Source organism: Crocuta crocuta, unplaced genomic scaffold, assembly GCF_008692635.1.
Source record: "Crocuta crocuta isolate KB4526 unplaced genomic scaffold, BGI_CrCroc_1.0 scaffold73, whole genome shotgun sequence".
Classification (NCBI taxonomy): domain Eukaryota; kingdom Metazoa; phylum Chordata; class Mammalia; order Carnivora; family Hyaenidae; genus Crocuta; species Crocuta crocuta.
Genome location: NW_027529443.1, coordinates 1,250,676 through 1,277,846, shown reverse-complemented (window position 1 = coordinate 1,277,846; position 27,171 = coordinate 1,250,676). Strand labels below are relative to the sequence as shown.

Genomic DNA, 27,171 nt, shown 5'->3' with positions numbered 1-27,171 from the left:
CACACCTGGGCACTGAGCCGGCCCCCCCAGCCCCAGACGCCATTCATTCGCTCCCCGGAGTCAGCCTGAGCCTGGAGAACCGGGAGCTGTGGAAAGAGTTCAATTCCGTGGGAACAGAGATGATCATCACCAAAGCTGGGAGGTGAGGGGCTGGGCCAGGGTCAAAGGGCCCAGTGCGCTCCTGGTGGGGGTCTTCTGGGAAAGGCAGAGTTCCTGGTGAAGGGGCTAGGTTTGGGGTTCCCAGAGGGTCTAGAGTGCTGCCTAAGTTCAGGGTGTGATTGTGGCCTGGGTCACAGGTTACTCTAAGGCAGGATCAGGGGTCATTCTGTGGCAAAGGTCAAGGGTCAGTCCGTGGAATCTGTGGCTGGTTTAGGGACCATCCTATGGAAAGGGTCCTAGGTCAGTCCGGGCCTGGGCCGGAAAGTATGGCTGGGTTATAGTAGAGTTCATATGTGGCCCCGATCAGGGGTCAGGCTGTGACTGGAGCCAGGGCTCAGACTATGACTAGGGTCAAGGGCCAGCCAGTGACCAGCGTACAGAGGAATCTGCATCAGAATCAGGGTCCGTATGTGACTAGGTCTGGGGTCACCCTGGAGGCATGGTGTGTGGCCTGTGACCCAGGAGCTTGGGCCCGAGCCCGGTAAGTCCTCTGTCCTGCTGAAGGCAGGACATTTTTTCCTGAAGCAAGTTTGTCCAGCAGTGTCAACTGTGGTGCTGGAGATTAGGTGAGGAGACCAGAGTGGGAAGCAGTAGGCTCCTGGCAAGACTTCGGGGACAGAAGTGTCACCACTGCTTCTGCACATGGGAGTTTGAGGAGCTACGAGTTTGGAGTCTGGCTCTGCTCCGAATCTGTGTGACCCTGGTCAGATCACCTGTGTCTCCTGTCACTTCCGGCTCCAAGACCCTGCCCTCTGAATTCTAATTCCACCTCTCTCGGCGTTTCTCAGACAAAACTGGGTGAGCCAATGGTGGCTGCGCCCACTCCTGGCCAGCGGGTAGCCCCAGGCCTCTCCCCTCCCCTCCCCTGTCCAGGCGCATGTTCCCTGCTTGCCGAGTATCAGTCACTGGCCTGGACCCCGAGGCTNGGCTGGGCCGCCGCTGGGAGCCCAGTGGCAAGGCAGAGCCCCGCCTGCCTGACCGCGTCTACATTCACCCTGCCTCCCCTGCCACTGGGGCCCACTGGATGCGGCAGCCTGTGTCTTTCCATCGTGTCAAGCTCACCAACAGCACGCTGGACCCCCACGGCCATGTGAGGCCCTGGCTGGGACAGGCTTGGGGGTTGGGGGCGGGTCCCCGGGCCGGGAGTCATCTCATTTCTTCCCTCTCAGCTGATCTTGCACTCCATGCACAAGTACCAGCCCCGCATACACCTGGTGCGGGCAGCCCAGCTTTGCAGCCAACACTGGGGGGGCGTTGCCTCCTTCCGCTTCCCTGAGACCACATTCATCTCTGTGACGGCCTATCAGAACCCACGGGTAAGTGACGCCGCTTGAGGGGGTGGTGGGCCCCACCCAGGCCATGGGAGCTTTGACCCTGGATGTGTGTCCCCAGATCACACAACTGAAGATCGCAGCCAATCCCTTCGCCAAGGGCTTCCGGGAGAATGGCAGAAACTGTAAGAGGTGGGCACTGTTCATTCATTCACTCGTTCATTCAGTCAATGTCTGTGAACTGCCCGCTGTGTGTCAGGCATTGTGCTGGAGGTGAGGAACGCGGTAGTAAGGAAAAACATTTATTCACTCAGTGATTCCGCGGATACTTACTTAGCACCTGCTATGTGCCAGGCACAGTTCTAGGCACTGGAGATCCGTCAAGGGACAAAATAAATGAAGCCCCTGCCCTTATGGAACTGATACTCTAGTGGACAGAGAAGACAAGTAAACACAAGAAATAAGTAAAATATGATGTGTTAGGGTGATACGTTCTGAAGAGAGAAGAAAGGAAGCTAGGAAGGACTGGAGTGAGGTATTTATTAGATTAGAGGCCCGTTCCAGGTCCTGAAGGAAGTATGGGAGGAAAAAGTCCTGAAGGAAATATATTGGATATCTGAGGAAACGCCAAGAAGTGGGAACAGCATGTGCAAGGGGCCTGAGGTAGCAGCACAGCACACCCTGTGGTGTGGCTGGAGTGGAAGAGGCGAAGAGGCAAGTCAGAGGCGAAGGGTCACCCGGCATTGTTGGACAGTAGAGGTTTATTTAGGACTTTGGCTTCTCTTCCGAGTAGAGCTCCCTCGGAGCTGCTCTTTGCCCTCAAGGAGTGTACAGTCAGGCAGAAGAGGCAGCTGTTAATCAAAGGGTCACCGTAACAAATATAAAGCAGAGCAGTTGACAGGTGCTATGAGGGAGGCTGTGGGAAGTCAGGGGACTTCCTTGAGGAAGTAAGACAAGAGTGTGAACTGAGTCAAGGAAGAGCTAAACAGGTGAGCAGGGGCAGACAGAAGACGATTCCAGAGGATGGCTGCAAGGCCGTGACGGGGGGTTGGGTGCGGCCCCTGCCCGGGTCTTTGAGCCTGGGAAGGAGTTTCCCAGATGCCATAAATGCAACAGGAAAACTGTTGGAAAGTTTTAAGTGGGAGACACTTTGCAGTCACTTAATTCTCTGGCCTTGAATTCCTTCATCTGTAAAATGGGTATAATGGCACCTACCTGACAAGGTCCCTGGGAGGGTGAAAGGCCTGGCACCTGGTAAGTGCCATTATTACCACCATCATCATCATCACTATCATTATCGTCATCATCATCATTGTCACTGTCCTCTAGGGAGCGAGATGCCCGTGTGAAGAGGAAACTGAGGGGCCCAGAGCCAGTGGCCACAGAGGCCTATGGGAGTGGAGGTGAGTGTAGTCTCAATAGTGACGGGGCCCGTCCTCCGATGCTGATCCTCCTTAAGCCGACCTGTATCTTCTTTCTCTCCAGATGCACCCGGGGGGCCCTGCGATTCCACACTGGGTGGGGACGTCCGGGAGTCAGATCCTGAGCAGGGCCCAGCCCCCCGAGAAGCTGCCCAGGCCCCGGGCCCTCCGTGCAGCGGCCCCAGCGCTGAAGCCTACCTTCTGCACCCTGCGGCTTTTCACGGGGCCCCCAGCCACCTTCCAAGCAGGCGAGTGGGACGAGGGCACGGATTGGGGCTGTTTCCAATTAGGGAGCCCCGTCTCCCGTTCTGACGCCTCCTCTTTACCTCAGGAACCCCAGCTTCCCCGAGGCTCCCGACTCAGGCCGTCCGGCCCCCTACTCAGCTGCCTTCCTGGAGCTGCAGCCTGCAGGGGGCTCAGGATACCCCGCGGCTGCACCCCCGGCACCCTTCGCCTCACACTTCCTCCAGGGGGGGCCCTTCCCCCTCCCCTACCCCGGCCCCGGGGCTTACCTGGATGTGGGCTCCAAACCCATGTACTGAGAGCTCTTGCTGGGCCCCTCTGCCTCCCTCCCTGCCCTCCATCCCAGACCTCCGCTGCCCTTCCCCCAGGCCTGCAGCCCCATCACTTCCACTGGCCCCAACCCCCACACCAAATGGCTGCCGGGGGCCTCCCCCACCCCACTTCACACTTTGATTTCACTCCCACCCACCCTGGCTTCAAAGCTCTGGCTAAGCTGCTGGGCGTCCAGCTGGGGCCAGCTTCCCCTTCCAGGCTCTCACCTCGGTGTGAATGGAGGGAGGCTCTGCCTGGCCAAATGGGGCCACTGCCCAGCACCCCCTCCTCCTGGGCCTCAGCCTTGGGCTCTGCAAGTTCTACCCCCCCACCCCACGACAAGCCATACCAGTTTGTTCTCAGGACCAGAGTATTTTTGTTAATAAAACTCAAGACACCTCAGCGCTTGGGAAACATTGGCTAACGGTATTTGGCCCTGTGCAGGACTGGGTGAGCCAGGCTGTCGTGGGGAGACCCTGAGCCCCAATTTCCACTTGCCGGTCTCCAGCTACATGACCTCGTGCATGTAAAATTGACCTGCTTTGGTGCTGTTTCCTCTTCAGGGAGATGGGGAAACATGACTGTCCTGACATTCATTGTTGAGAATTAAATAAGGCTGCTTGTGAGAACCCAGCCCTCTGCCTGGCATGTGGGAAGCTTCCTGGAAGTCACGGTCACTATATGCAGACCAGGAGGCTCTGGAGCCGGGTCCCAAGGCTGGCATCACTGCTCGATACCAATCAAGTCTGACACACACCCAAAGAGCATTTTTCTCCTTTTATTAGAATTTTTCTTTCTCTCAAAATTTTTATCTAAAAACCAAAAAAAAAAAAAAGAAAAAAAGAAAAACAAAAAATTATTGGAAACTTCATGGTTCAAGTGGGGAGAAAGAAGAGAAGCATGGAGCTGAGGCTCCAAGCCTCTCCAGAAAAAGTCCTCACCCTCGAAGTGCCCTCTCTGGGGGGAGGGGGGGGAGCAGAGCCGAGACAAGCCCCCGATGCCCAGCCTCCATCTGGAGAAGAGGGCAGAGTCACAGTGGTCCAAGGGCCGGAGGGGCTGGAGGGGCTGGGGCTGCAGGGATCACAGGAAGTAATCAGCCACGGGCTTCTTGGAGGGGATGCCCCGGGTCTCTTGGGGAGCAGCCTCAAAGATGATGAAGTCTTTCTGGAGGTGCTCATCCAGCTCTAAGATGGCTGCCACATTCCCACAGCTGGAAGTGGAGGGTGGTGGTGTGAGGGGAGTGGGTCATCCCAGAACCACCCCCTCACCCCCACCCCCACCCCCTGGCCCAGGCAGCTTACCGGTAGCAGTAGTTGGGAGCCGACCACACAGTGAGCACAGTCTCATTGAAGTGCCACTTATAACCTTCCATCACCAGTTGGTGGGCGCGACAGATCATGTCAATGTCGTTGGCTGCATTAAACTGGGCCACCACGTCACTGCCGAACAGGTAGCCAGCCCCGCGGGGACTCACGCCCCAGCCTGTTGTGTCTGAGGCAAAGGAAGGTAGGGATGGGGGGAGAGGGTGTCCTCAAGGTTTCTCTGGTGCCCACCACCCTTCAAAAGAGAACATTCTGTCCCCCTCTCTCAGTCAGGCCCCTGAGGCAAGAACACAGGGCCCGAGTGCATTCTGGGAGATCTTGGAGACAGGACAGCAAAGCTGGAGCACATAAGCTCCAAAGGAGAAAGAATTTTCTGACAACTGGATCCACCCCATAATCGAGTGACCGTGGGATTTACTGGCCAAACAGGTGCACACACAAGTGAGAGGGGACACTCAGGACCTCGCTGGTCCAGCAGGTGTCAAAAAGGGCTGTCCTGGCCGCCCCGGGAGCAGCGGCCAGGCAGTCAGGCACGGCAGTGAGGGAGCTCTGGACTGGTATTTGGGAGACTCACTTTCAGTCTCGGCTCTGCTCTACACCCACTGGGGAACCCTATGAAATGAGGGAGATTCATAGGGCCATCATTCTCAGGGTGTGACCTATGCAGATGCCCCTTCACACTCAGGGGGCCAATGACCCTTTCCCCAACAAGCCTCTGAGTGACGAAATACACACCCGACCCCTCTCCAAGCTCACAAGCACCAGCTACCCACATCCCTCCTTCTCTTCCTCCTGCTCCCCTTCCTCGAGGGGATCAGTTGGCGAGCCGGTCAAGCGCAGATGCCAGCAAGGACCCACCCCACGCTGCTCTTCCCCAAGCCTGCCTGGCCTGTCTCTTCAAAGGCACTTGCCTCAGCCACAGGACCCCCTCAGTCTCTTGCTGAACTAAGGGGAGAGCACCCCCACCCTGCCTGCCCTCACCTTCAGGGTCGGACCAGAGCAGGTCACACATGGGCCCGTCATGGGGCACCTCTTGCTTTCGGTCAATTGTCCGGATCTGGTCCAGGGTCTGGATAGAGGGGGAGAGGCCCCCATGCACACAGAAGATCTACAGAGGGACAAGGAAGGAGTGAAGGCCAGCTGAGCCCAGCACCTCTTCCCCACCCCTCCCACATCTGGGGGACACGGCGGTCGGCCCACCTTGCCATCGATGATGGCCGACAGGCTGAGGTAGTCAAAGATCTCAGTGCAGTAGCGCCACACGGTCACTGAGCCATATTTGCGCAGACACTCGTCGTAGAAGCCGTAGACCTGGGTGATCTGGCGGCTCTCGTGGTTGCCCCGAATCAGGGTGATGCGGTCAGGATAGCGAACCTGGAGGTGGCCACCGATCCAGGGCTGGGGGCCGGCCTCCGTTCCTCCCTCCTAGCCCCACCTGCCGCCTGGCCACTACCCCAGCCCAGAGTCATTGCAAACCTCACAGGTCCCAGGCCCTCCTCCAGGGGAATCTGAGGCTGACCCCTCTCCATCAACTACAACCTACCAGTTCCTCTTCCACCACCAAGTCCTTACCAAGACCCTCAGGGGCTCTGTCATCTTGCCCGCCAATGGATGCCACACCCAGGTGAACTCAACACCCCGCCACTTTCTGAACACAGGGAGGCTCTACTGCCTCCCCTCTAATGCTGCAGCTCCGCCTCCTCCTCCAGGGACCCCACCAGATGCCCCCGAGTCAAGGAAAGCAGCTTGGCCCGTCCCCGTCCCCGGGCAAGCTGATCATCAGCAGGGCAGCTCAGAGCTAGGGGTGGATGGCGCAGGGGACTAGGGCAGAAAGGACAGACGGGCAGGTGGGAGGCGACCCGGGCGTGGGCACCGGAAGCCTGGGTTCCCACCTTAAGTGCCAGCAGCAGGAGGAACGTTTCGACGCTGTAGAAACCACGATCCACAAAGTCCCCCATGAAGAGGTAGTTGGTCTCAGGGACGTCGCCACCCACCTGGAGGGGGGTGGGGGGAACAAACATTTGCCTGATCCTGAACTGTCCCCCGCTGTGGCAGCCCCTGTGCCGGTCGAGGCTCTTCTTTCACAGAGGGCCCACCAAACCGGAAGCCTCTCACTCACACGCCACTCACCAAATTCAAAGCTTCCACTCTCAGTCCCCCAGGTCACATTTCCTAGAGTCTCCCCACACTCACTCTGAACAGCTCCTTGAGGTCATAGAATTGTCCATGGATGTCGCCGCATACCTGGGAAGTGAGGAGAGCTGGGTGGGCACTCGCCCAGCCGGAGAGCCTCCGCCCCCAGGGGCTGGCCTTCAGAACACCCACTGTGTTAGTAGCTCCTTATCGCTCCTGGCTAAGCCTGTACTTCTCAGGGCCAAAAATCTACCTACCCCAACTTCATCTGGTCTGAAATCACCCTCAACCCCACACCGAGTGCCAGCTATTCTAAAGCTGGGTCTTTCCAGCTAGATCTGTAGTTTCTGGAGGCCCTGGCCTTCTCCTCTCCGTGTTTCCCTCAAAGAACCCAGAATAAAATTACTAATGACATGGAAAACGCAGAAATGTGTGGAGTAAAATCGCTCACCACATTAAGAGTCTTTCTGCCCTGGCCAACAGTAGCCCCCCCATCAGATCAAAAGACCCTTCCCTTAACATCCATTTCGTATAGCAAGGCTCCTCTGAAGATGGCAGAGGGATACATGGGGCGCTCTGGGCTCTCAGGGATGAGGGGCTGGCCTCTTGTGGCCCATGAGATTAAGGGGAACGTCGCTGTGCCTAGAAGACCATGCTAGGCTCTGGAGGGACACACGGTACTCACTGTGACTGGCGAGTCCACCCTCTGTACGTTGCTCTCCTCTACCAAGATCTCTCTGGGGACAGGAGAAGACCAGGGTCACCACAGCCCAATTCCTCATCTTTTTGAAGGGAGGATAGGAGGTGGGCCTTGAACCTCTAGGGGGCAGGAGTGAGGTGCACAATGTCCCCAGAGTGGGCTGACCACAGGCCTCCCAAGGACAACAGGCCAGAGCCCAAACTCTTGCTGCAGCATTCAAAGCCTTTCCAAGGAGGCAGTGGCCTTTCGAGCCGACCTTCCCTGTTGCCCTTTCACACATCTGGTGCTTTATTCCAGAAAACAGACCTGCTCTCCACACAGAGCCCTCTGCTCACGCTACTCCCTTGGCCTGGGGCGCTCTGAGACCGTGCCCCCGGCCGACGATCCTCTCTGTCTGACACGGAGGCCCTCCCCAGACTGTCCAAAGGCACCCAGTGATCACACACACCTTCAAAGTGATGCGCTTTTTCCTTACTTAGAGGGACTGACAGCTTTGTTCTTTCATGCCTCCCTGCAGCGGAGTCTCCCACTTGAGAGCGTGGGACATAAAACCACTTTGGGTCAGCTACACCCACCCAGTGTAGGCGGTGCCACATATTTCAGATTTCGCCCTTGGCGATGACAGCAGCGGTGACCACTCCAGTTCACGCCATGCCCCAGGACCGTAGAAAGAGCTGGGCATCTATGACACGATCCAACAGCCACCCCCAAAGGCAGGCAATGCGATGATGCCCACTGCTCAGGTGAATAAACTGGCCACAGCCACACAGGCGGGACTTAAGCCGGGCAGCCTGGCACCTTCACCTAGCTGCTCTGGTGTGGAGGGGCCCAGGCACTGGTCTTTTCCTGCCAGCCTCCTCCTAGGAGACTAGGGGCTCCCTGGGCTCTGAGAATGGGTGCTTTTACCTAGGTCCCTGAAGCTGCTCTCTATGAAAAAGGTGGCTCGAGGGAGTGCACTTGCTTGGCTTTCTGGGGGTGGGGGTGGGGGGAGGCCCTGGCAGTGACCTGAGGGCCATCCAGCAACCAGGCCCTCCCACTAGTACCGCATCTTGGGTCAAACATCGTTCCCCATCAGTTGCTTATGATGACCTCCCCAATGGACTCAGGGAGGTTCTTTTCCAGCTCATCTGACAGAGAAACCAGGGCTTAGAGGAAAAAAGGAGGCAGGGTCAAGGTCACAAAGGTGGGGAGTGAATGAACTGAATGCAGGAGCCCAATCTCCCATGAATCTGTGTCAGCCTCATCCACAGATTCCGGGCCCAGCCTCCAAGCCCAGCTGTCACTCACAGCACGCCACCTGTCCTCTCAGGGCTCCCCCCTGCCCACCTTTATGTCCACAACAAATGCTACCTTTAGAGAGTGCCTGCCAAAGTGCCAGCCCGTCCCTACAGATGCAGAAGCTCATCTGAGCTCCATAATGACTTCAAAGACTTGGAGACGCAGAATGACTTGGCCAGGATCACACTGTTTATAGGTGATGAAGCTGGGACGGATACTGAAGACCCCTGGATTCAAACCCACTGCTCTTTTACTGCGTTGATATTTTTAAGAGACCGAGTACAGGCCACATACTTCAGGCCTCTCTAGTTCTAAGGGTTTGAGTGTATGTACCCTGTGAGCAAGGTGAGGTTCCTGACACTTTCAGCCTTGGCCGGGCCCCTGCTGGGTCTCCAGGAGACCATGGCCAGGTACAAAAGTTGTTCCCCACTTCAGAATGGGCGCAAGATAATACTGGCCAACTTGGGGCTCAGCCCAGTACTTCTCAGTTTCGGCTGGGCAGGACTCTCCCACCCTCAGTCCTCTATAGCTCCCCAAGGCTTTGTACACAGTCTAAGTGTCTCTGCTTGGCTGTCAATGGGCACGGAGTATAGTGAAAGATCTGAACGTCCTCTCTAACCAGCTGTGAGACTGCAGACAAGACATTATCTTCTCTGAGACTCAGTTTCCTTTTCTGTAAAACACTCACGCCTGACCTGACTACTCCCCAGGGCTGCTGCCAAGAGCAACGGAGACACAGGCATTAGCTATCATCACCACCAAATCAATTCAGGCCCTCTGGGCAAGATGAGTCTAACAGGAAAAAGAACAGTGCCAGGCAATAATCGGTTTAAGCTCCTAAAAATGCCACTCCAGACAGAGGAAACGTAGTGCAAACTGCCAACAGGAGTTAGGGGAGGCAGGTCAGTGATCTCCTTGCTGGTGCCCACACATCTCGGGGCCTCCGCTCTTGCTGTCATCCAACTAGGAGTCTCCTTCCTTCCTGGCCCTGCTCCCATCAGCTACCCAAATGATTTCCATCCTTCAAGGCCACCTTCTCTTAGAAGCATTCCCTGATGACTTCAGTCCATATCAGCAATGCTCTCTTCCTACACAGTAACAACAGTAGCACCTAAGGACTGTTTAGCACTTACGCTGTACCAAGGAACTATGCTAGGCTCACCCCAAGCACCAACGTCCTGACTTTTCACAACCATCTTATTAAGTGCTGTTACCCCCCACTCTACAAATGAAAAAACTGTTGGGGACCTCAAGATCACCAACACAGCCAGTAAGTGGCAGAGTTCACATCGCAACCAAGGACCATCACATTCCAAAGCCTGAGCTCCTAACCACCACACATCATCTGAATTGCCACAGAATTCAAGAACTGGGCCTCCCTTCAGGTCAGGCTTAACTCTACTCTGGCTTATCTGCTACCATTTCTTAGGCCCCCACACTGCACACGAGAGTGATCCAACTCCACCTTCTTGCTTTAAGGCCTGAAAAGGGGCAGGACACGGATCACTGGCTTCAAACTCCATCCCTTACTTGCCGGTTGACTCTGAACCTGAGAGTTCTCACCTGCAATATGGGGATAAATACCACCCACTTTTAAAGGTTGTTCTTCGAATTAAAAGAATTTTATCAACCACAGAGTCTTTTAACTTTTCTGCCTGGAACTTCTGTTCTTGTTGACACTCCCTTTTATCATCTTATTTTTCAAGGCCTATCCCCAAAGTTCAATTCCTCCGAAAAACTTCTGTTCCCCCCAACAGGTAAGGTTGGGTCCACGAGCTTCCTAAGTATTTTATAACTCTCTAACGTCACCGAAAACACATCACCTAACACTTTCGGTGTCTTTATCCAGGTCTGTCTTTTCCCAACAGGCTGGTTGCTGGAGGGAAGTGGCCCTATTCTGCTCCTCTCTGGGTAAGATTCCAGGATGAGCCAGGCCCCAAGTTCTCAGCTGCGTCTGCCCCAGACTGGAACCCGCTTGGGCAGCAAGGCCACCGGTCTCACCTGGCCTTAGCGCACAACGCCTTGACTTCGCTCTCTTTGATGAGCTCGCAGCGCCGCAGTTGCTCGATCTGCCGGTCNCTCCCGTCGAACCCCGCGGTCCCGCGCCCGGGACGGTGGCCCAGAGGGGTCTCAGACTATTACCGCCGCCGCGACTCCGGCTCCGGCTCCCGGACTCCCTGCCTTCCTCCTTCCCTCCGCTTTGGGCCGCCGCCACCGCCGCTTCTACTTCCGGCCCCGCCGCGGAAGCAAAGGGAGATCAGTTCCGCCGCGCGCCGGATGTGGCGTCATACACACCTTCCTCCCCTCCCACGCCGCGCCCTTAGCCCCACCTCTCGAGCTGAAGAATGGAGATGAGCCGAAGGAACCGGATGTGGGTAGCTTGCGGGCGGAGGTCGCCGGGGGCGCTGCGGGCCTGCGCCGTGCGAACTGATGGACGCCTCAGTCCGCCCCCCACCTCCCATCTCTGTTAGAGAAGCAAGCTGCGCCGTGGTTCCGCTGTGTAACTTTGTTACTCGCTTTTATTTACCCTTTTCAGTCGGTCTCCCCATCCCTGAGGGTCACCCTTGCAGCCTCGGTGCTTAGAACGGGGCTGGCCCAGTAGGCAGCCCTAAACATTTGTTCAATGGCTGGAAGAATCCTGTCCAAATCTCCTTCCATGGCCCCAGAGAAATCGCTGCCGTAGAAGACTTCTGAAGTTAGAGGCAGAAAGGAGTCCACCTTTCCCACACCTACTTTGGGTCTCATTCAACATGACCTCCCTGATTCCAGAACAGTCCCCACACCCATCAGTTGCTTCATATTGTCTATAAGTTTTAGTCTCCCCCCACCCCCTTTTTTTTTAAGGGAATCCGTTCTAGTTTCTCTACCTAGCACACGTTCTGGAATTCACGGTTACTATCAAAAGCCCAACCCTCCCAAACTCGTATTTGCGGAAGTGACTGGTCTGTTAAGCATACCTGGTGATATCTGAGCCTTTGCACATGCTGCCCTCTTCTGAAAAGTCCTTTTTGCTATCTATCTCCTGTTGACCTTCAATTTTTATTTGCTTAAGACTTTGTTTCACAGAATGAGTGAGGCTAGGCACAGAAGTGAGGCCAATGTTTAGAGGCGACACTGGGAGTGGGGTTGGTTTTGTACGTAGACAACAGATGGCAGATGTGTCCTGAAGGAAATGACCAAGTTCTTAACTCCTAGAAGGTCCTAGGTTAAGTCAGTTCTATGCACATCACTACGGGAATTCAGTAGATCCAGAGAGATCACAAAAGTCACGATTATTTTTTTTCTCCAGAAGGGAGCTCAGCCAGGAAAGGGCCCAGATAGGGAAGTTCGGGGAGGAAGCAGGACTCACTAGGTCCCTGGTTATAACCAGGATCTTTAACAGCTCAAAAGACCTGATGCACTTACTGCTAACAGCCCAGAGTGAGTGACTGGGAAAGGGTTCAAGGTATGCCAGACACGTAAGTATGGGGCCTTCATTCTGGCTTCATGGAATGCAATGTCTGCTTTGGCCCAGTTCTTAACCTGGAACCTGAGACCCACAGTTCTGTCTGTGGGTTGTTGGGATCGATTCGAGGTTCTTTTCAAGGGGTTCCACAGTCCAAAGAAGATTAATTAAGAAACCAGTTCTAACCCCATCTCCTGTTAGGATGGGAAAACAGACAAGCTCAACAGTGTAGATTAAGGACATATGCGTTAGTAATCTGGTCTCCATCAAGAAAGTGCAACCTCCAGCAGTTATGGCCTTAAGCAGGAGTTGGGAATAACAGCACCCACTCAGACAGATCACTTGTGTTGTGTCGTGTTGCATGGCTCCTAGCACCCAGGAAATGTTGGCTTTTGTCAGTGACTGTTTTTGTCACAGTGGCCTTGTACACCTGTGAGTTCTGGGTCTAAAAGTAAGACTGAGCCTAACAGTTCAACACCTACTCCCCAACTGTGAGCCTTATGAGGTGCTGCTGGTAAAAGGGGGTGGGGACCTTATCAGTAGGAAGAAAATGTCACAGGCAGGCTCTCTTCTTGAAGCCCTGGGCAAGCATAAAACAAAGCAAGAAGGTCCTCTCCCGACGCATTCACTTTTTTCCTGCCCAGGAAGGAAGAACAGAGAACGAGGGATCCTTCTTCTTCTAGGCTCTGCCACCTCCCCTGTCCTGAACACCAGACACGGACAGCACACTCCCCCTTAAATAGATGTTTATTGGCAGTGGGCTGGAAAGAGCAGTGGAGTTAGCATATACAGACAACACCACACACCAATGTCACGTGGGAGGCAAAAGTGATGGGAAAGAGCAGCCTGGAGCCCTGGGTGAAGCCCCCTCCCTCCAGATGGAGTGTGGGAGGGGGGGCGGGGCCTGGAGTGTTGAGGGGGCAGCCTTAGGACACCTCCGCTTAGTAGGCATGGTTAGAGATGAAGAGAGACTCGCTGGCTGCGGCCCCAGCCTGACCACTTGGGGTGTACTTTCCTTGGCAGGCGAGGCTGTTGGCCTAAGAGGGGAGAGGAGCCAGAGTGAGGTCTCATCAGAATCCTGCCCGCCCGCCCGGGCACCCCGCCCGCCCCTCGCCCCATCCTTACCAGGGCTCGCTTGACATACTCCTCCTGGGCAGCCTTCAGGTTCTCCTTCTTTCCACCCCAGGCCTTCAGGGCAGAAGCCTGCAGGGCTCGGCCATAAGAGAAGGTCAGGGCCCACGGCTTCAGCAGGGGGCATTTGTTGATGGCGTTGAGGTTGATGGATGCCTCCTCCTCACTCTGGCCTCCAGAAAGGAAGGTGATCCCTGTAGAACAAGGGGGGAAATGGGGGGAAGTGGCTGTAGTCAGAGACCCAGGGACTGGCAGGAGCCCCTAGAAGCTGATCTGGAAGTCAGAGCAGATGGACGTAAAGATGGTGGGTGCAGTTCATCTACCTCCCAGAGGTCAAGAGGAGGCTGTGGGTCTCACCAGTGACAGCGGGGGGCACTGTGCGGCGCAGTGCTGTGACAGTTGCCATGGCAATCTCCTCATGAGAATATTTATGGGTGCAGGCGTGCCCTGGGGTTACCATGTTGGGCTTCAGCAAAGTGCCTTCCAGGTAGATGTGGTGGTCACTCAGGGCTTTGTAGACAGCAGCCAGCACCTAGAGCAGAGCAGGGCCAAAGTGGGTTGGGGTTGAGAGGGGGGGACAGGGGGCGAGTCCTAAGGTCCTTGGCCCAGCTGCCTGGCCACCACCCAGCCTAGGCAGGCAACTCACCTTCTCGGTTACATACTGACAGCGCTTCAAGTCGTGGTCCCCATCAGGGAGGATCTCGGGCTCCACGATGGGCACGATGCCATTCTGTGGGGTGAAAGACAGGGTGGCTGTGAGGCCTCCTAACCTGAAGCCCACTCACAGCTCTCCACAGCCAGCAGCCAAGATCTTATCTCCACAATGACAGAAACTCACGGCCTCAGAGCCCTCAGCAGACTGTAGGAGACCAGCAACACCTCCGAGACACCCACACCATCCCTATTCTGCCCCTCTTCTTCACAGAGCCCTTGAGAGTCCTGCACAGGCCCAAGCCTGATGCTTGGGGATCCAGAACAACTGCCCTGGGGGAGGTATCCTGGCAGATGGGCGGGCGGTGGGGTAGCTGACACTCTGGAACCCAATGAGGTGGGAGGTGGCGTGCTGGGGAGCCGCAGGCCCACCTGCTGGCAGATGCTGGCATAACGGGCCAGAACGTTGGCGTTTTCCATGATAGCAAGGGCTGAGGGGGTGTGTTCCCCGATCTTCAGCACACAGCGCCACTTGGCAAAGTCAGCTCCGTCCTTCTTGTACTGGGCACAGCGCTCAGACAGCCCATCCAGCCCTGGAGAGGAAACAGAACCTCAGAGCATGACAAGCAGAGGAGGGGGCAGGTGGTTCCCAGGCACCCTGGGCACCCAGAGGGTTGGCGGCCCCGGTGGGTCAGTCTGTAGGGCAGGGAGCAGAACGGTTCTCACCTTGGGTGGTAGTCTCGCCGTTTGTTCCTGCCAGGGGTACCACGCCCTTGTCCACCTGTTGGGGTTGGGGGCGGTCAATAACATAAGATAGGAGGAGTGACCTCTAGTGCTCCACTCTGCCCCTAACTGTACTTAAATCTTAAGTGATAACTCACAGTTGCAAATCGGATCAATTAGTTACGCTATTGGAGCCTAGGAAGGAAAATACATGGGGAGGTTACTGGACAGAGCCTAGACTGCTACCACTTACTAACTCTGCGAGCCAGATACTTCATAGCCTTGAACTTCTGGGTCTTCATCTGTACAACAAGGGGGAAATAATTTGTTCTTAAGAGTTATAAGGATTAAAAATGCCAAGCAGGGGTCCCTGGCTGGCTCAGTCAATGCAGCATGCAACTCTCCATCTTGGGGTTGTGAGCTCGAGCCCCACACTGGGTGTAGAGATTACTTAGGGCAGAGTCCACTCATGTCCTCAGGCCCCCAACCCAATGTCCATCCCCCGGACCACTACTCTGGATTTCTTTCCCCAAGATCCATCTCAAACCTCATATCCTGACACCCCACCCCCTCACCTTGATGCCCACAACGCCGCCCTTGGATTTGATAACTTGGGGGAAGGGACGCCCATCGTCTGTCTTCTGGTACAGCGTCTCGTGGAAGAGGATGACACCCCCAATGCAGGGATTCACACGGTCATCAGCGGTCAGCAGCAGCTGGCGGTAGAAGCGCCGGTTCTCCTCTGTGTTCTCGGTGCCGATAGACTGCAGCCGCTTGGCAATGCTCCCTAGAAGGGGCCAGCGTATAACGATAAGAGGATCAGCCGGTCCCCCTCAACCCTGGGCCCTCCTCCTGCTGTCTCCTGCCCGTACCAGTGGACTCATCTGCAGCCAGGATGCCCTTGCCCGGAGCCACAATTCGGTGAGCGATGTCAGAGAGCTCCTTCTTCTGCTCTGGGGTCAGCGCTGGGTATTGGTAGGGCATGGTGCCGGTCAGTTCCTGGACAAAGGAGGCAGATGGGGGAGGAATGGTTAGCGGGGTCTTCCCATGATCTCCCCACAAGCTGGGCCCCTTGACTGGAGGTCAGGACAAAAGTTCCCTACCTCCCCTGGTCCATACTGGGCAAGTCTTGGGGCACGTCCTATCCCCAAGCCTCCCCTACACCCAACTTCCCTATACTAGACCTGCCTCCTGTACCTTTCCTAACTCTGTCTCTTGCTGGGTGTTTCCCACCTTAGGGTGGGGTTGCGTACTGGCACCTGAGGTAATGCAATAGGCCAGAGCCATGGAAAGACGGGTCATGTAGAAGTCGGACCCTTCTGGCTTGCGCTCTGCCATGGGGTCACCTTGCCTAGAAGCAGAACCGAACCAGAGTATTTTAGAATTTAGAGGTCGTATGTAAGGCAGAGGGGCCCAACCGGAGGACCCAGAGAAAGGAGAAAGTTCTGGGCTTCAAGTCCCACAGCAATCAAGGGCCAGAGCGGAGATTAGAATCCAGATCTTCTGACTGCTGTAGGGGATCCACCCAAGACTCCAGGGCTGGCCCAGGCTCCAAAGCCTCAAGGACATCCCAAGGTCAAGCTGCGCCTCCCAGGTTTGAGGGAGGGGTGTTAGGAAAAGAGTGTTAGAAAAAAGGGCAGGAGGGTAACAGGAAGCTGGGGAAAGGGAAGTAGAAGAAGCCCAGCCCGAGGTGGAGGAAAGGGGTAAGGGCTGCCGATCTCACTGTTCGTAGAGGGTAAGAGAACTGTAGAGAGGCAAGCGCCCCACCCCTTCCCCCGAAAATGCTTCTGTCTGCTCTCGCGGCTGCAGCTGCTCCAGGCTCACAATCAAGGTCACCCGATAAGGAAAGACACGGAAAGTATTAACTGGGCATCAGGCGCCTCCAAGGGGTTTCCCCTCCTCGCCAAGGGGGGCCCATCTCCCAGGGCAGGAACCAACCACGCTTTCGGAAACCCTGAGACAGGATTCGAGCTGGCCCCCACCCCTCGCTGCCTCTTAGGATCCCCGCAGAGGCCAAGGGGCCATAATCCTTTGCACCTGGGATCCCAGCAAGAAAAAGAGAAAAGGAATGGCCCTTCATCTTGTCCTGCTTCCTCTTCCGCCATGACTCAGCGCGCGTAGTCGCTGCATTGCGCAGCACACCAAGAGAACTCAAGCTGGAGAGGGTTGAGGAGTCTGGGCTGGGAGCACGTATGTGGGAGGTAGTGGGGCGGGGGAGATGCTGGGACCGGGGGGATGGGGGTAGGCTCCGACCCGGCACCCGACCGGCCACTGCCCCCAGGATCCTTCTCCAGGGTCCCTGACCTTCGCACACGGCGAGGGGCGCTCACCTGGCACGAGAGGGGGCGGGTTTGCGGGGTGCAGCGGTGGAGGGCGGCGGGCCGGCGAGCTGACNGATTATGGCATTGGAGGAGATGGGGAGGGAGGTGGGGGGAAGAGGGTGCAAGAGCCTGAAAAGACGGAGGCTCCCCCTCCCGGATCAGGCCCAGCCGTGCGGGCCCGGGGCAGCCCCAGCTTCCGGCCTGCGCTGATGCAGCGTGTGTCACACTGTGACAGAACCCGGAGGTTGGGNCGCCGCGTGTGCGCACGCCCTCTCGGCCCGGGCCGGCGCGGGCAGGGCTGCATCCCTCGCTGCCATCCACAGCCCGACTGCGGCGGAACCGGCCGGCCACCGCTCGCCCCAGCGAGTCTTGGGATGCGGCGCCACAGTCCCTGCGCCAACGTCTCCCCGGGACCTGACTTCCCCCTCCAGAATCAAACCTGTCCCGAGCTGGTCAGCCCCCAGATCCATTCCGAGCCCTTCGTCCTACCAGCCGGGCCTCCCCTCCTAACCTGGACCCCTTAGGCCCAACCCCACCCCTGCGGCGTCCTGCTGGCGCCCACCTGTGAGGAGGCTGAAGGAGCGGGCAGAGCCTGGTCAGCAGCGAGTGGGCCAGGCCGCTCCCGGGCTGGGTTATAAGGCAGCTCCTGCCCTCCCTCCAGCCAATGTCCCCAACCTTCTCCGGTGACCCCTGCCCTTTCCTTGCCATGGATCCCCTGGCAGGGTCCTATATTTAGGGAAACCTGAAGCCCCTGACATTCAGGCCAGCGTGGGGCCTAAAGTGAGAGAAGGGGAAGGAAGCCAGTGGGCCTGCCCTAGTTGGGGGGCAGGGGGAGGGCCCTGCCCACTCACGGGTACTTCTGAGGAAATTTCTTCCTTGGAAATCCAGCCTGAGGCCCTCAAAGGTTGTCAGGAGAAATCAATCTTTGCCAGGGATCTGTGGGGAGGGAAGGAGAGGAAAGGAGACTCAGATCTGTGGCCCTCTATGCCTCCTTCTCAAACCCACCCCCCTCTGGGCCCTGATGGTGGCTGCTGTGATTCTCAGGAGACCAATCTTTTGGCGGGAGAGCAGATGCGGGCACTACACTCACCTCAAAATAACCAAGAGTCCACGGACAAGGTGTGGCTGTGGTGCCCCTATATCCTGATACTCAAGGCTAAGTTTGTCCCATAATGTGGTTTGTGGTGAGCAGTCTCCTACCCTCGCCTTTGATTATAACAGTGTAGATGGGGAGGAGAAGAGGCGGTCAGGGGCACCTGCCAGACCACTAGCCCCTCTCCCTGGTAACGGGTTGCTGTCCAGCAGGCCAAGGCTTCACTGAGTCCTGCTCTGCAGGGAGCCCGGCTCTCTGTGGCTGGTTCCTGGGCTGATGAGCTGGGCAGGCCATTTGTGGTTCCAGTGGCCTAGAGAAAGGTGTCCAGTGGCCCCTCAGGGAAGGGGAACATGTAGGCCCAGGAGGTTGGCCGCTCCCCGAAGGGCAAGGATTCCGGGTCCTCATCGGAGCTTGATCTCAAAGCAGAGACAGTTGAGGCTCTGGCAGTCAGGCAGTTGGCACGCACAGGCACAGTCGCAGAGTGGGCAGCAGCGAGGGCAGCGAGGGGCCCAACCCTGTGGGAGAGGAGGAAGGGGTGAGGGCGGTGGACGGGAGGGAGGGTGACCAGTGCCCTAATGCTGTTTCCCTCTCAGGGGAGAAGGGAACAGAGAGGCCTGGAAAGTCCCATTTGCCCAGTGGAACAGAGGGTACCATCTACCGTTCTTCGGAACAAATCAATTCCCTGTGCTGTTGAAAAATCAGCAAGGAGAGAGTGTTGCAAACAACTGAGTTCAGGCGGTTCTTTCCTTCTTCCTATTTTATAGGCAAGGAGATGGAGGACCAGAGATCAAATAGCCCTGTTCGATTGAGTCCCAATGTTCAGCTCAAAGGTGGTTCTACTATATACTTGTGGTCTCGTTCAATTCCAAGTTAGGAGACCAGGGAAAGCACACACTTTCTGTCCATGACGAAAATAACTCGGTTTTGTGAATTTCTTCCTTGACATCATGACCAGACTGTAGGATCTCGTTCGTTATTCATTTCTGAGCACCTACTCCGTGCAAGGCACAGATGGTATTCGTGACTGATTTTTTAAAAGCCTCTGTTGTCTTTGAAAATGGTAATGTACAGATTAAAAAATTTTTTTTTAGTGTTTCAGAGTCACTTCGCTTTTATTTATCAGAACCTTGCACAGGGGGACTCTTTACAAAAGAGGCAATGGAGGCTTAGGGGGCTACGCCTTGACACCACTGCCAGGAATATCAGCGTCTTTCTGGGTCTCCTGGGACGGGGACAGTTCATCTCCTGTCACCACTGACCTAGCACAGGTATGCACACTCAACAGGTATGTGAGATACAAATGAATACTGAACGAGTGGCTAAATCAAATCATTCCCTTCCTTTAGGCAAAGAAGAAAGAGGGCTTCTCAGCTCCCAGGGGGAACAGGAGGGTCTGACGCTTGGGGAATAGGAACAGCATGTCCTTAGTGACAAGAATGGAGAACTGTCCTATTTCTCTCCTCCTGCCCTGTGACAGGATCTGCGACTGCTTCACGCATGGACTGGAGTCAGGCCAAGTGGCTGGAGTGGGACACACCCAGGATGTGACAGGAGATTGGCTCCTTGGGGCCCGAGGCTGAGCTAGTGACAGTCACAGTTGCACAGCTCAATCAGACACCAGGCCAAGTCAGGAATAGGGGAATGACCTTTCAAACAGCTGAGGTTTGGGGGTGCGGTGTCAGGTGACTGGTGAGATCGGATATCAGTAGGGGCTGCAGTGAGGGGAAGGGATCTGCCTGCTGCAGATGGAGGTCTGAACTGGGCTGGTGTGTGCTGCCAGAAGAATTGTCTCTCACGGGGAGCCTTCAAGTGTCATGGCGGAAGGGAGATTGAAGTGGTTCCCTTGTGTCTGATGCTGGGGTGGTTGGGGGTGTCCCTGGGGAGTCCCGATCTGGGGATGAAGTGGGCTCTGTGGGTATTTGGAGGACCACACCGTCATTCGCCACACAGGACCGGTGGCTGAGAGCCGCTCCGCTGCCCTCCCCTCAGAGGAGAGGGTATTAAAAGTATTTCTGGGCTCTGTCCACTGGAAGGGTTTAGAGCTAGTCATTTATAACTGTCTAATGGATTTCTCGACTCTCACAGCAGCCATGTGGCTTCTGGAAGGAATCTGCTACTTCAGTACATTAAGCAAGAATGCCACAAGATGGTTAACCCTTGTGTTTCTCTAGGTTCTACAGTTTTCCACTTCGATTTCTTGCACTTTTGATTTTGGGAAGGGCAGCCATCTTTAGAGGTTAGAGCTCAGGCCCAGATTTGAACCAAATTCAGGCCCAGGTTTGGCTAATTCACGTTTTGAGCCTCAGTTTTCTCATCTCTGAAACAAAAATAATGCCTACTTCTTAGGCCCATGGTGGAGAGTCAGTGGAAAGCACCAAGTACAACGCCTGGTACACAGTGAACACTCAACAACAGGCAGCTATTTGGGTCCCGGCTCTCTCCCCCAGGCTTTTAAGTAGGCCCCACGCCCAGCATGGAGGCAAACACGGGGCTTGAATTCCCAACCCTGAGATCAAGTACTGAGCCGAGGGGTGCCTGGGTGGCTCAGGTGGTTAAGTGCCAACTTCGGGTCAGGTCGTGATTTCGCACTTTGTGAATTCGAGCCCCCAGTTGGGCTCTGTGCTGACAGCTTGGAGCCTGGAGCCTGCTTCAGATTTGGTGTTTCTGTCTCTCTCTCAAAAATAAAATAACATTTAAAAAATTAAATTAAAAAAAAGAACAGACCTGAGATCAAGAGGCAGAGGCCCAACAGACTGAGCCACCCAGGCACTGCCCTGAACAATAGTTCTTAACCCTGATGTGCCCCAGAATTTAATTAATTAATTAATTAATTAAAAATTCACAAAATCCAGGGTGCCTGGGTGGCTCAATCAGGTGATCATCTGACTTCGGCTCAGGTCACGATCTCATGGTTCATGTATTCGGGACCCACGACAGGCTGTCCATGCTGTCAGCGCAGAGCCCATTTCACATCATCTGTCCCCCTCTCTCCACACCTCCCCCATTCACACTCTCTCAAAAATAAATATTAAAAAACCTTTTTTAAATTCACAAACTCCAATCCCATCCCAGACCTATGAAGTGTGGGGCCTGGAGGCCTGGTTTTCTTTTCTTTTCTTTTTTTTTTTAAATATTTTTTTAATTTATTTCTAGGAGAGAGAGAGAGAGAGACAGCGTGAGCAGGGGAGAGTCAGAGAGAGAGGGAGTCACAGACTGAAACAGGCTCCAGGCTCTGAGCTGGCAGTCAGCACAAAGCCCGACGCGGGGCTCGAACCCACGAGCCGTGAGATCATGACCCAAGCGAAAGTCGGACGCTTAACCGACAAAGCCACCCAGGCGCCCCTGGAGGCCTGGTTTTCTAAGTCTCATATGTGCTTCTGGTCACACACAGGGCTGAGAACCAACCATTGCGCTGAATTACTTCATTTCTCACGGTCGAGCATAACTGCCTACTTATTCCTCTCTGTCCTTCATGAGAATGGAAGCCCTGTGCGGGTTGGGACCATGTTTTGCTGAGCCTCTAGGGCCTGGCACAGGGCCTCAACAATATGACTCCATAAATCTTTGGTAGGTGAATAAATAAGTGAGTGAATGAATGAATGAATGAGATCCTTGCCACAGGCTTAAGAAAGAAGCAGAACACGCAGGTTTATCCCCCAGAGAGGAAGAGAAACGTGGGTTTGTGTCCTGGCCTAGGCCTCAGGTGAGTCACTCAAGCCTCTGTAAGCCTCAGTCTCTGAGAGCTATAAAGTAGGCAGGAACTTTGTATGGTTGCGGTTGTTACTGTTACTACAAGGAAACCCAAGAACAGATACTTGACTATACTTAGTGCAAACACAGCTCAAGGACACAATGATCCCACCCTGCTCTGTGCCATTCTAGAATCCTTCCTTCCTGGCTCTGGCAGAAGCCGGGTAGATCAGGCCCTGAGGTCTCCGGGTCCAGAATTCCTCACTCCATCCTCACCCTGACCAAGGAGGAAAGGCCCAGACTGATAGCAGGGGCAAAGGGCAGCGCCTCCCAGGAGACGGGGCCAGAAGTCACTTTGTAATTGACCATTTCCTATAAAATAGGAGTTTTTAGGACCCTGGGTCTTCTTCCTTTTCCTCTTTGCTCTCTTACCCCCAGTCCTGGGCTCCTCTCCCGGCTACCCCTCAGGAACCAAAAGCAGATTCTTTTTGAAAGAGGGCCCTTTGCCTCATAATTTATTTCAAAACTCAAAACATCTCCCAGGAATTTAACCAACTATGGTCCCTGCACAAGTTATGAATTTGCCCAGTCTTTTATCTTCCCTCTTTCCTCCTGGGGAAGGTCACCACTTCAAGGGCAAGAGCTTTGCTCTCTAAATCTGGGCCCAAAATAGGAAGGTGGTCAATTACATTTAACACCATTAAACCCACAAAGGCAAAAATGGCCTGTCCTCTGGGAGTAAGACTTCTCCGTGAGGCTTCTGTTTCAACACACAATGAAGCGATTTGCTATGCAAGACTCTGACTTCAACTTTCCAGAGCCACCTTCTCCCCCTGCAAGAAGGGGATACAAATACTTACCAATCTACACACAGGCATAGACAGGGGTCAAGGGGTGGTGTCCAGGTAAAAAGGGCAAGTAGTGGTGGTGATGAAACAGTATGTGTGGTATGGCCCCATCTTTACCAAATGACAGCAATCATTTGCACATTAGTATGTGAGGGACACACACAGCATGTAACAACCTTGGTTCAGGAGCTGGTTTATAAGGTGACTGGTATTCTCTCTATATTTCTACATGCACACTTTGTAATCAATGCTTTTCATAGTCAGAACTATATAGGTTTTTAAAAACACCCAGTGCTCTCGGGGCGCTTGGGTAGCTTAGTCATTTAAGCATCCAACTCTTGATCTCAGCTAAGGTCGTGATCTCATGATTCAGGAGATCGAGCCCCACATCAAGCTCCATGCTGACAGTGCAGAACCTGCTTGGGATTCTCTGTCTCAATCTCTCTCTGCCCCTCTCCTGCTCCCTCTCTCAAAATAAGTAAACATTAAAAAACAAAACAACAACAAAAAAACCAGGGGTGCCGAGGTGGCTCAGTCAGTTAAGCATCCGACTTCGGCTCAGGTCATGATCTCACGGTTTGTGGGTTCGAGCCCCACGTCGGACTCTGTGCTGACAGCTCAGAGCCTGGAGCCTGCTTCGGATTCTGTGTCTCTGGCTCGCTCTGCCCCTTACCCACTTGTGCTCTGTCTCTCTGTCTCTCTCTCAAAAATAAGCAAACATTTTAAAAAAAATACCCAGCTCTCAGCGTTGTTGACAAAATAATAATGCTCATAAAAGTGGCAGTGTCTGGAAAGTGCTCAGTGAACAGAAGGGGGCTGTGAGAGGGGCTGTTTATTCTTTTTAACTTCCATTTTCAGAAGCCATTGTCTGCCCTGCATGCTACTCACCTCTCTCCAGCTGCCGCCCTATTTTCTTTTCTCAAAGTCGTTTTCAGCACCAGATACACATATGATGTGGTGTTTAGGGTACCTTTGGCTGTCTCCAACTGAGCCAGAACCCAGAACTGGGCCTGGCCCAGAGGAGGTGCTCAGCAATCAACGTTGTTGACCAACAACGACAAAAGAAGGCCTGGCGCGCACCCAGGCCAGGGCTCAGGGAGCCAGGGAGAGGACAAGAACTCACAGCTTCGGTGGGCTGGGGGCAGCAGGCATCCAGGCAGCGGGCGGGGCTGGGCAGAGGGAAGTCGCAGGCTTCTGCACAGGTCCAGCAACAGTCCTGGGGCCTGGAAGCGCCTTGCTTCCTGCAGGGGGAGCTGCAGTCCGTGCAGCAGCCCTGGGCCTGCGAGAGGGAAGGGCTCGGGATCTGGGCCAGGTGGCGTGTGGGGACAGGAAAGGAGGGAGCGCGAAAGGTATAGAGGCGGGGGGCTAACTGGCAAAGGAGCCTCAGAGGAAGGGCCTGCAGATGAGGGCACTGAGCGCCTCCTCTTCCCCAGAGCCCACCCTTCGGCCGCCAGCGGGCCCCTCACCAGCAGGCAGTGCCTCGCCAGCAGCACTACACCGAGCAGCAGCAAATAGATGCTCACGGCGATGAAGACGATGGCAGGGATGGGAAGCAGGAGGGAAGGACTGCTGACGGGAGCCGGGGTTGGATTCCACGAGCTAGAGGAGGCCTGGACAAGCACAGGAGGAAGGGGTGACGAGGAGGTGGGAGTGGCTGCAGGGATGCAAAATACCAGGAGGGACTCCAGAGGTGGCTAGGAAGAGGGGAGGAAGAGCCACCAGATTATTGGGGAGAGAGTCATCGGGACTACACTATACTATTCCCCAAAGGTGACCGTCCCCTGTTGTTCCCATTTCAGCCCCATCGGTACCTGTTGATCATTCTAGAACTTTCTGAGGTGTGTTGCTCTTCCTCTCACAATGCCTCTCCATACATATCTATTGTCTCTGATTCCTCTGCACCACTTTATTGTCCCTCAGGCCACATTACTGGCCCCTAACAGTCTTCCAACCTGCAATTCTGCCCCTTTCCACACCAGCTGGGTTGTGTATCTCTCCCTTCCTTATAATCCGTCAGTGGCTCCCAGTGACTCAGTCCAAACTTATCTCAGTGACAAAGCCCCAGTCTAGCCCTGCCTCCCTCCTCCTCCACACTCCGGCCATACTGAAGTCCCAGCAGCTCCCCAAACCTTATCCTCTCTCCCGCCCCAGGCTCTGTCCAAGCTGTTCCCTCAGCCTGGGATGCCTATTTTCTTTGATCACTTGGCAAGCTCCTCAGCTTGCCAGGAAGAGCGGGAATGTGCGCTCCGTGTGAAGTCTATTCCTGGCACTCTCTCACACTCTCCTCCCGAGCTCGAAGAGTCTATGTTGGGTAAAGAGCCCCCTCTCCAGTCTGGGCTCCAGGCAGGCAAAGTCAGGGCGAGTTTAAGGCACTTAGGGGGTCGCTCCGGGAAAGGGTAAGGGGCCTAGGACTCACGTCCATGGGGCAGGACAGCGCCAGTCAGTCCAGGAACTGCAGAGGAGAGAAAAATACTGGGTCTCAGAGGCTCAGAGGAGCCATTGGACTGGGATGCCCAGTCCCCTCCCCCTATTTCTTTTTTGGAGAAACTGAGGCCGAACGATGGCTCCTGGTTGGGACAATGGGGTCAGGGGTTCGGGGGATTCGGGGCGGTGTCCCCCTCGCAGGCCCCAGCCTGGCCCTGGCCACACCCCTGACCGTCCCCACACCCCGGCTCCCTCCATCGACCGGTCCCCAGCACCTGCACCCTAGGGCCGCGGGCAGTTCATGGATTCCGCGCGCTCGTCCAATCCGCCAAGGCGGCAGCACCGCCCAGAAGCTCCCTCTGCTTCTTGCCGTTGCCATGGGGATCCGAGCGCNGCCGCCGAGACCCAAATTCCTTCTCCCAGCCGTCCTTCCCAGGCCAGATCCTCTGCCGTCACCAGCCCTTCTTAGCCGTGGTTGACCAGGTTTTCCCGCTGTCACTGAACGGAAATGGCGATTTCCCGCTGCCACCTGACACAGTCGGATCCCCATCTTGTGCGGCGGCCTGCGGCCCCGAAAAGACTGATACCCCGGGCTGCACTAGCAGCATGCTGTGTGACGTAGGCCAAGACACTGAGCCTCGCTGAGTCTGTAAAACCGGGAAACTCCTGCCTTAAGGGGATGTTGTAAAAATCAAAGCTGCTTGTCAATTGTATAGCACAATTTTTTTTCCCAACCTAGCCCCACCCACTTATATGGACAGTGTCCTAACTTGAGACTTCAGCGGGTCTCTTCAACCTTCACATCATTGTCAGAGTGATTTCCTCCCACCCACATCATATCTTTTTCCTTTTCGTGGAAGCTGGGTGGCTCAGTTGGTTAAGTGTCAGACTTCAGCTCAGGTCATGATCTCGTGGCTCTGGGTTCCAGCCTCCAGTTAGGCTCTTTGCTGACAGCTTGGAGCCTGTTTCGGGTTCTGTCTTGGTCTCTCGCTCTTTCTCTCTGCCCCTCCCCTGCCTGTGCTTTCACTCTCTCTCTCTCTCAAATATAAAAATAAACATTAAAAAATAAAAAAGATATTGTCCCCTTTTTAAAGTTTATTTACTTATTTTGAGAGAGAGAGAACGAATGGAGGAGGTCCAGAGAGAGAGGGGATAGAGGATCCCAGGCAGGCTCCTGCGAACAGCAGAGAGCCCAAGGCATGGCTCAAAATCATGAACAGTGAGATCTTGACCTGAATGGAAATCAAGAGTTGGATGCTTAACTGACCAAGCCACCCACGTGCCCCAGACCATGTCCCTTTTCTATTTTAAACCCCCCAGAGGCTCCCCATGGGCTCCAGGATAAAGCCCAAATGCTCAGCTGACATCACCCATTCTGGGCCCCTCTTCTCTTCTGTTTGTTCATCCACAACATATCTAGGCTCTGGGACTTCAGCAGAGAATAAAGCTGACAAATTTCCTGCCCCCCACTAGAATTTATTTATTCTGTAAATAAATAAATAGGTAGGTAGATAGATAAGATTACTGTTCTGTGTCCCATCATTCTTCCAAGTTTCCACCATAGGATCTGTTCAAGGTTCCTGAACCAGTGTATAGGGTCTCACAGCTCCACACATTTGCAGATACCATTCCCTCTGCCTAGAACACCCTTCCCTTGTTTCCCTCTGAAGAGCTCCCTCATCCTTCCAGCCTCTGCTCAGTTTTGCCTCAGGGAGTTCTTCCTGCCAACCTCAGCACCAAATACGCACGGCTTCCAGCACCATATACGCACGGCTTCCAGCGCCATATACTCACGGCTGTTCCAGTACTGACGACAAGGTATTTGAATTCTCCACTTCAGTGGGCTTTGCTCCCCAGTTAGACGGTGCGTGCCTGGGTCTGATTTATCCCCATATCCCAAGCCCGGTAGCTGCTGTGGTCTTGGGGGCCTCCAGCGAGTACTCACTGATTCTATGAATGAATCAAATCCAATGAAATAGATTGTTATCCAGTGAAGTGTTGTTACC

The 27,171-nt window shown here is 55.0% G+C and overlaps 4 protein-coding genes across 7 annotated transcripts in view; 1 reads left to right on the top strand and 3 right to left on the bottom strand.

Moving 5' to 3' along the window:
- Positions 1-3,861, top strand: part of TBX6 (T-box transcription factor 6) — a 4,389-nt gene extending 528 nt beyond the window's left edge. The window contains exons 3-9 of the mRNA XM_077760416.1: positions 4-142; positions 1,033-1,249; positions 1,329-1,475; positions 1,552-1,622; positions 2,760-2,833; positions 2,916-3,099; positions 3,183-3,861. Coding sequence (XP_077616542.1) covers positions 4-142; positions 1,033-1,249; positions 1,329-1,475; positions 1,552-1,622; positions 2,760-2,833; positions 2,916-3,099; positions 3,183-3,393 — 1,043 coding nt within the window. The 3' untranslated portion in view covers positions 3,394-3,861. The remainder of the gene's footprint in view (positions 1-3; positions 143-1,032; positions 1,250-1,328; positions 1,476-1,551; positions 1,623-2,759; positions 2,834-2,915; positions 3,100-3,182) is intronic.
- Positions 3,862-4,168: 307 nt separating this feature from the next.
- On the bottom strand, positions 4,169-6,966 carry PPP4C (protein phosphatase 4 catalytic subunit). The gene is made up of 6 exons (XM_077760415.1): positions 6,922-6,966; positions 6,621-6,722; positions 5,929-6,102; positions 5,710-5,836; positions 4,708-4,897; positions 4,169-4,616 (listed from the first exon to the last, which is right to left on the bottom strand). The coding sequence occupies exons 2-6, from the start codon at positions 6,684-6,686 to the stop codon at positions 4,487-4,489; spliced, it is 687 nt and encodes a 228-aa protein (XP_077616541.1). The 5' UTR covers positions 6,687-6,722; positions 6,922-6,966; the 3' UTR covers positions 4,169-4,486.
- A 6,047-nt stretch (positions 6,967-13,013) lies between these two features.
- ALDOA (aldolase, fructose-bisphosphate A) lies at positions 13,014-17,181 on the bottom strand. Of its 2 annotated transcripts, none has more exons than XM_077760411.1 (9): positions 17,120-17,181; positions 15,662-15,788; positions 15,365-15,576; positions 14,793-14,847; positions 14,499-14,659; positions 14,062-14,145; positions 13,773-13,947; positions 13,410-13,609; positions 13,014-13,321 (listed from the first exon to the last, which is right to left on the bottom strand). In XM_077760411.1, the coding sequence occupies exons 2-9, from the start codon at positions 15,771-15,773 to the stop codon at positions 13,226-13,228; spliced, it is 1,095 nt and encodes a 364-aa protein (XP_077616537.1). In that variant the 5' UTR covers positions 15,774-15,788; positions 17,120-17,181; the 3' UTR covers positions 13,014-13,225. The 2 variants fall into 2 exon arrangements, with proteins under 2 accessions (XP_077616537.1, XP_077616535.1); XM_077760409.1 differs by lacking the exon at positions 17,120-17,181 and adding an exon at positions 15,987-16,142.
- Positions 16,127-25,540, bottom strand: LOC144228557 (uncharacterized). 3 transcript variants are annotated; one of them, XM_077760412.1, is made up of 7 exons: positions 25,441-25,540; positions 25,158-25,193; positions 24,208-24,435; positions 23,865-24,020; positions 18,201-18,718; positions 17,962-18,046; positions 16,127-16,140 (listed from the first exon to the last, which is right to left on the bottom strand). In XM_077760412.1, the coding sequence occupies exons 2-5, from the start codon at positions 25,161-25,163 to the stop codon at positions 18,605-18,607; spliced, it is 504 nt and encodes a 167-aa protein (XP_077616538.1). In that variant the 5' UTR covers positions 25,164-25,193; positions 25,441-25,540; the 3' UTR covers positions 16,127-16,140; positions 17,962-18,046; positions 18,201-18,604. The 3 variants fall into 3 exon arrangements, with proteins under 3 accessions (XP_077616538.1, XP_077616540.1, XP_077616539.1); XM_077760414.1 differs by having other exon boundaries at positions 24,208-24,351; XM_077760413.1 differs by lacking the exons at positions 16,127-16,140; positions 17,962-18,046 and having other exon boundaries at positions 18,082-18,718.
- Between the last annotated feature and the right edge of the window lie 1,631 nt (positions 25,541-27,171).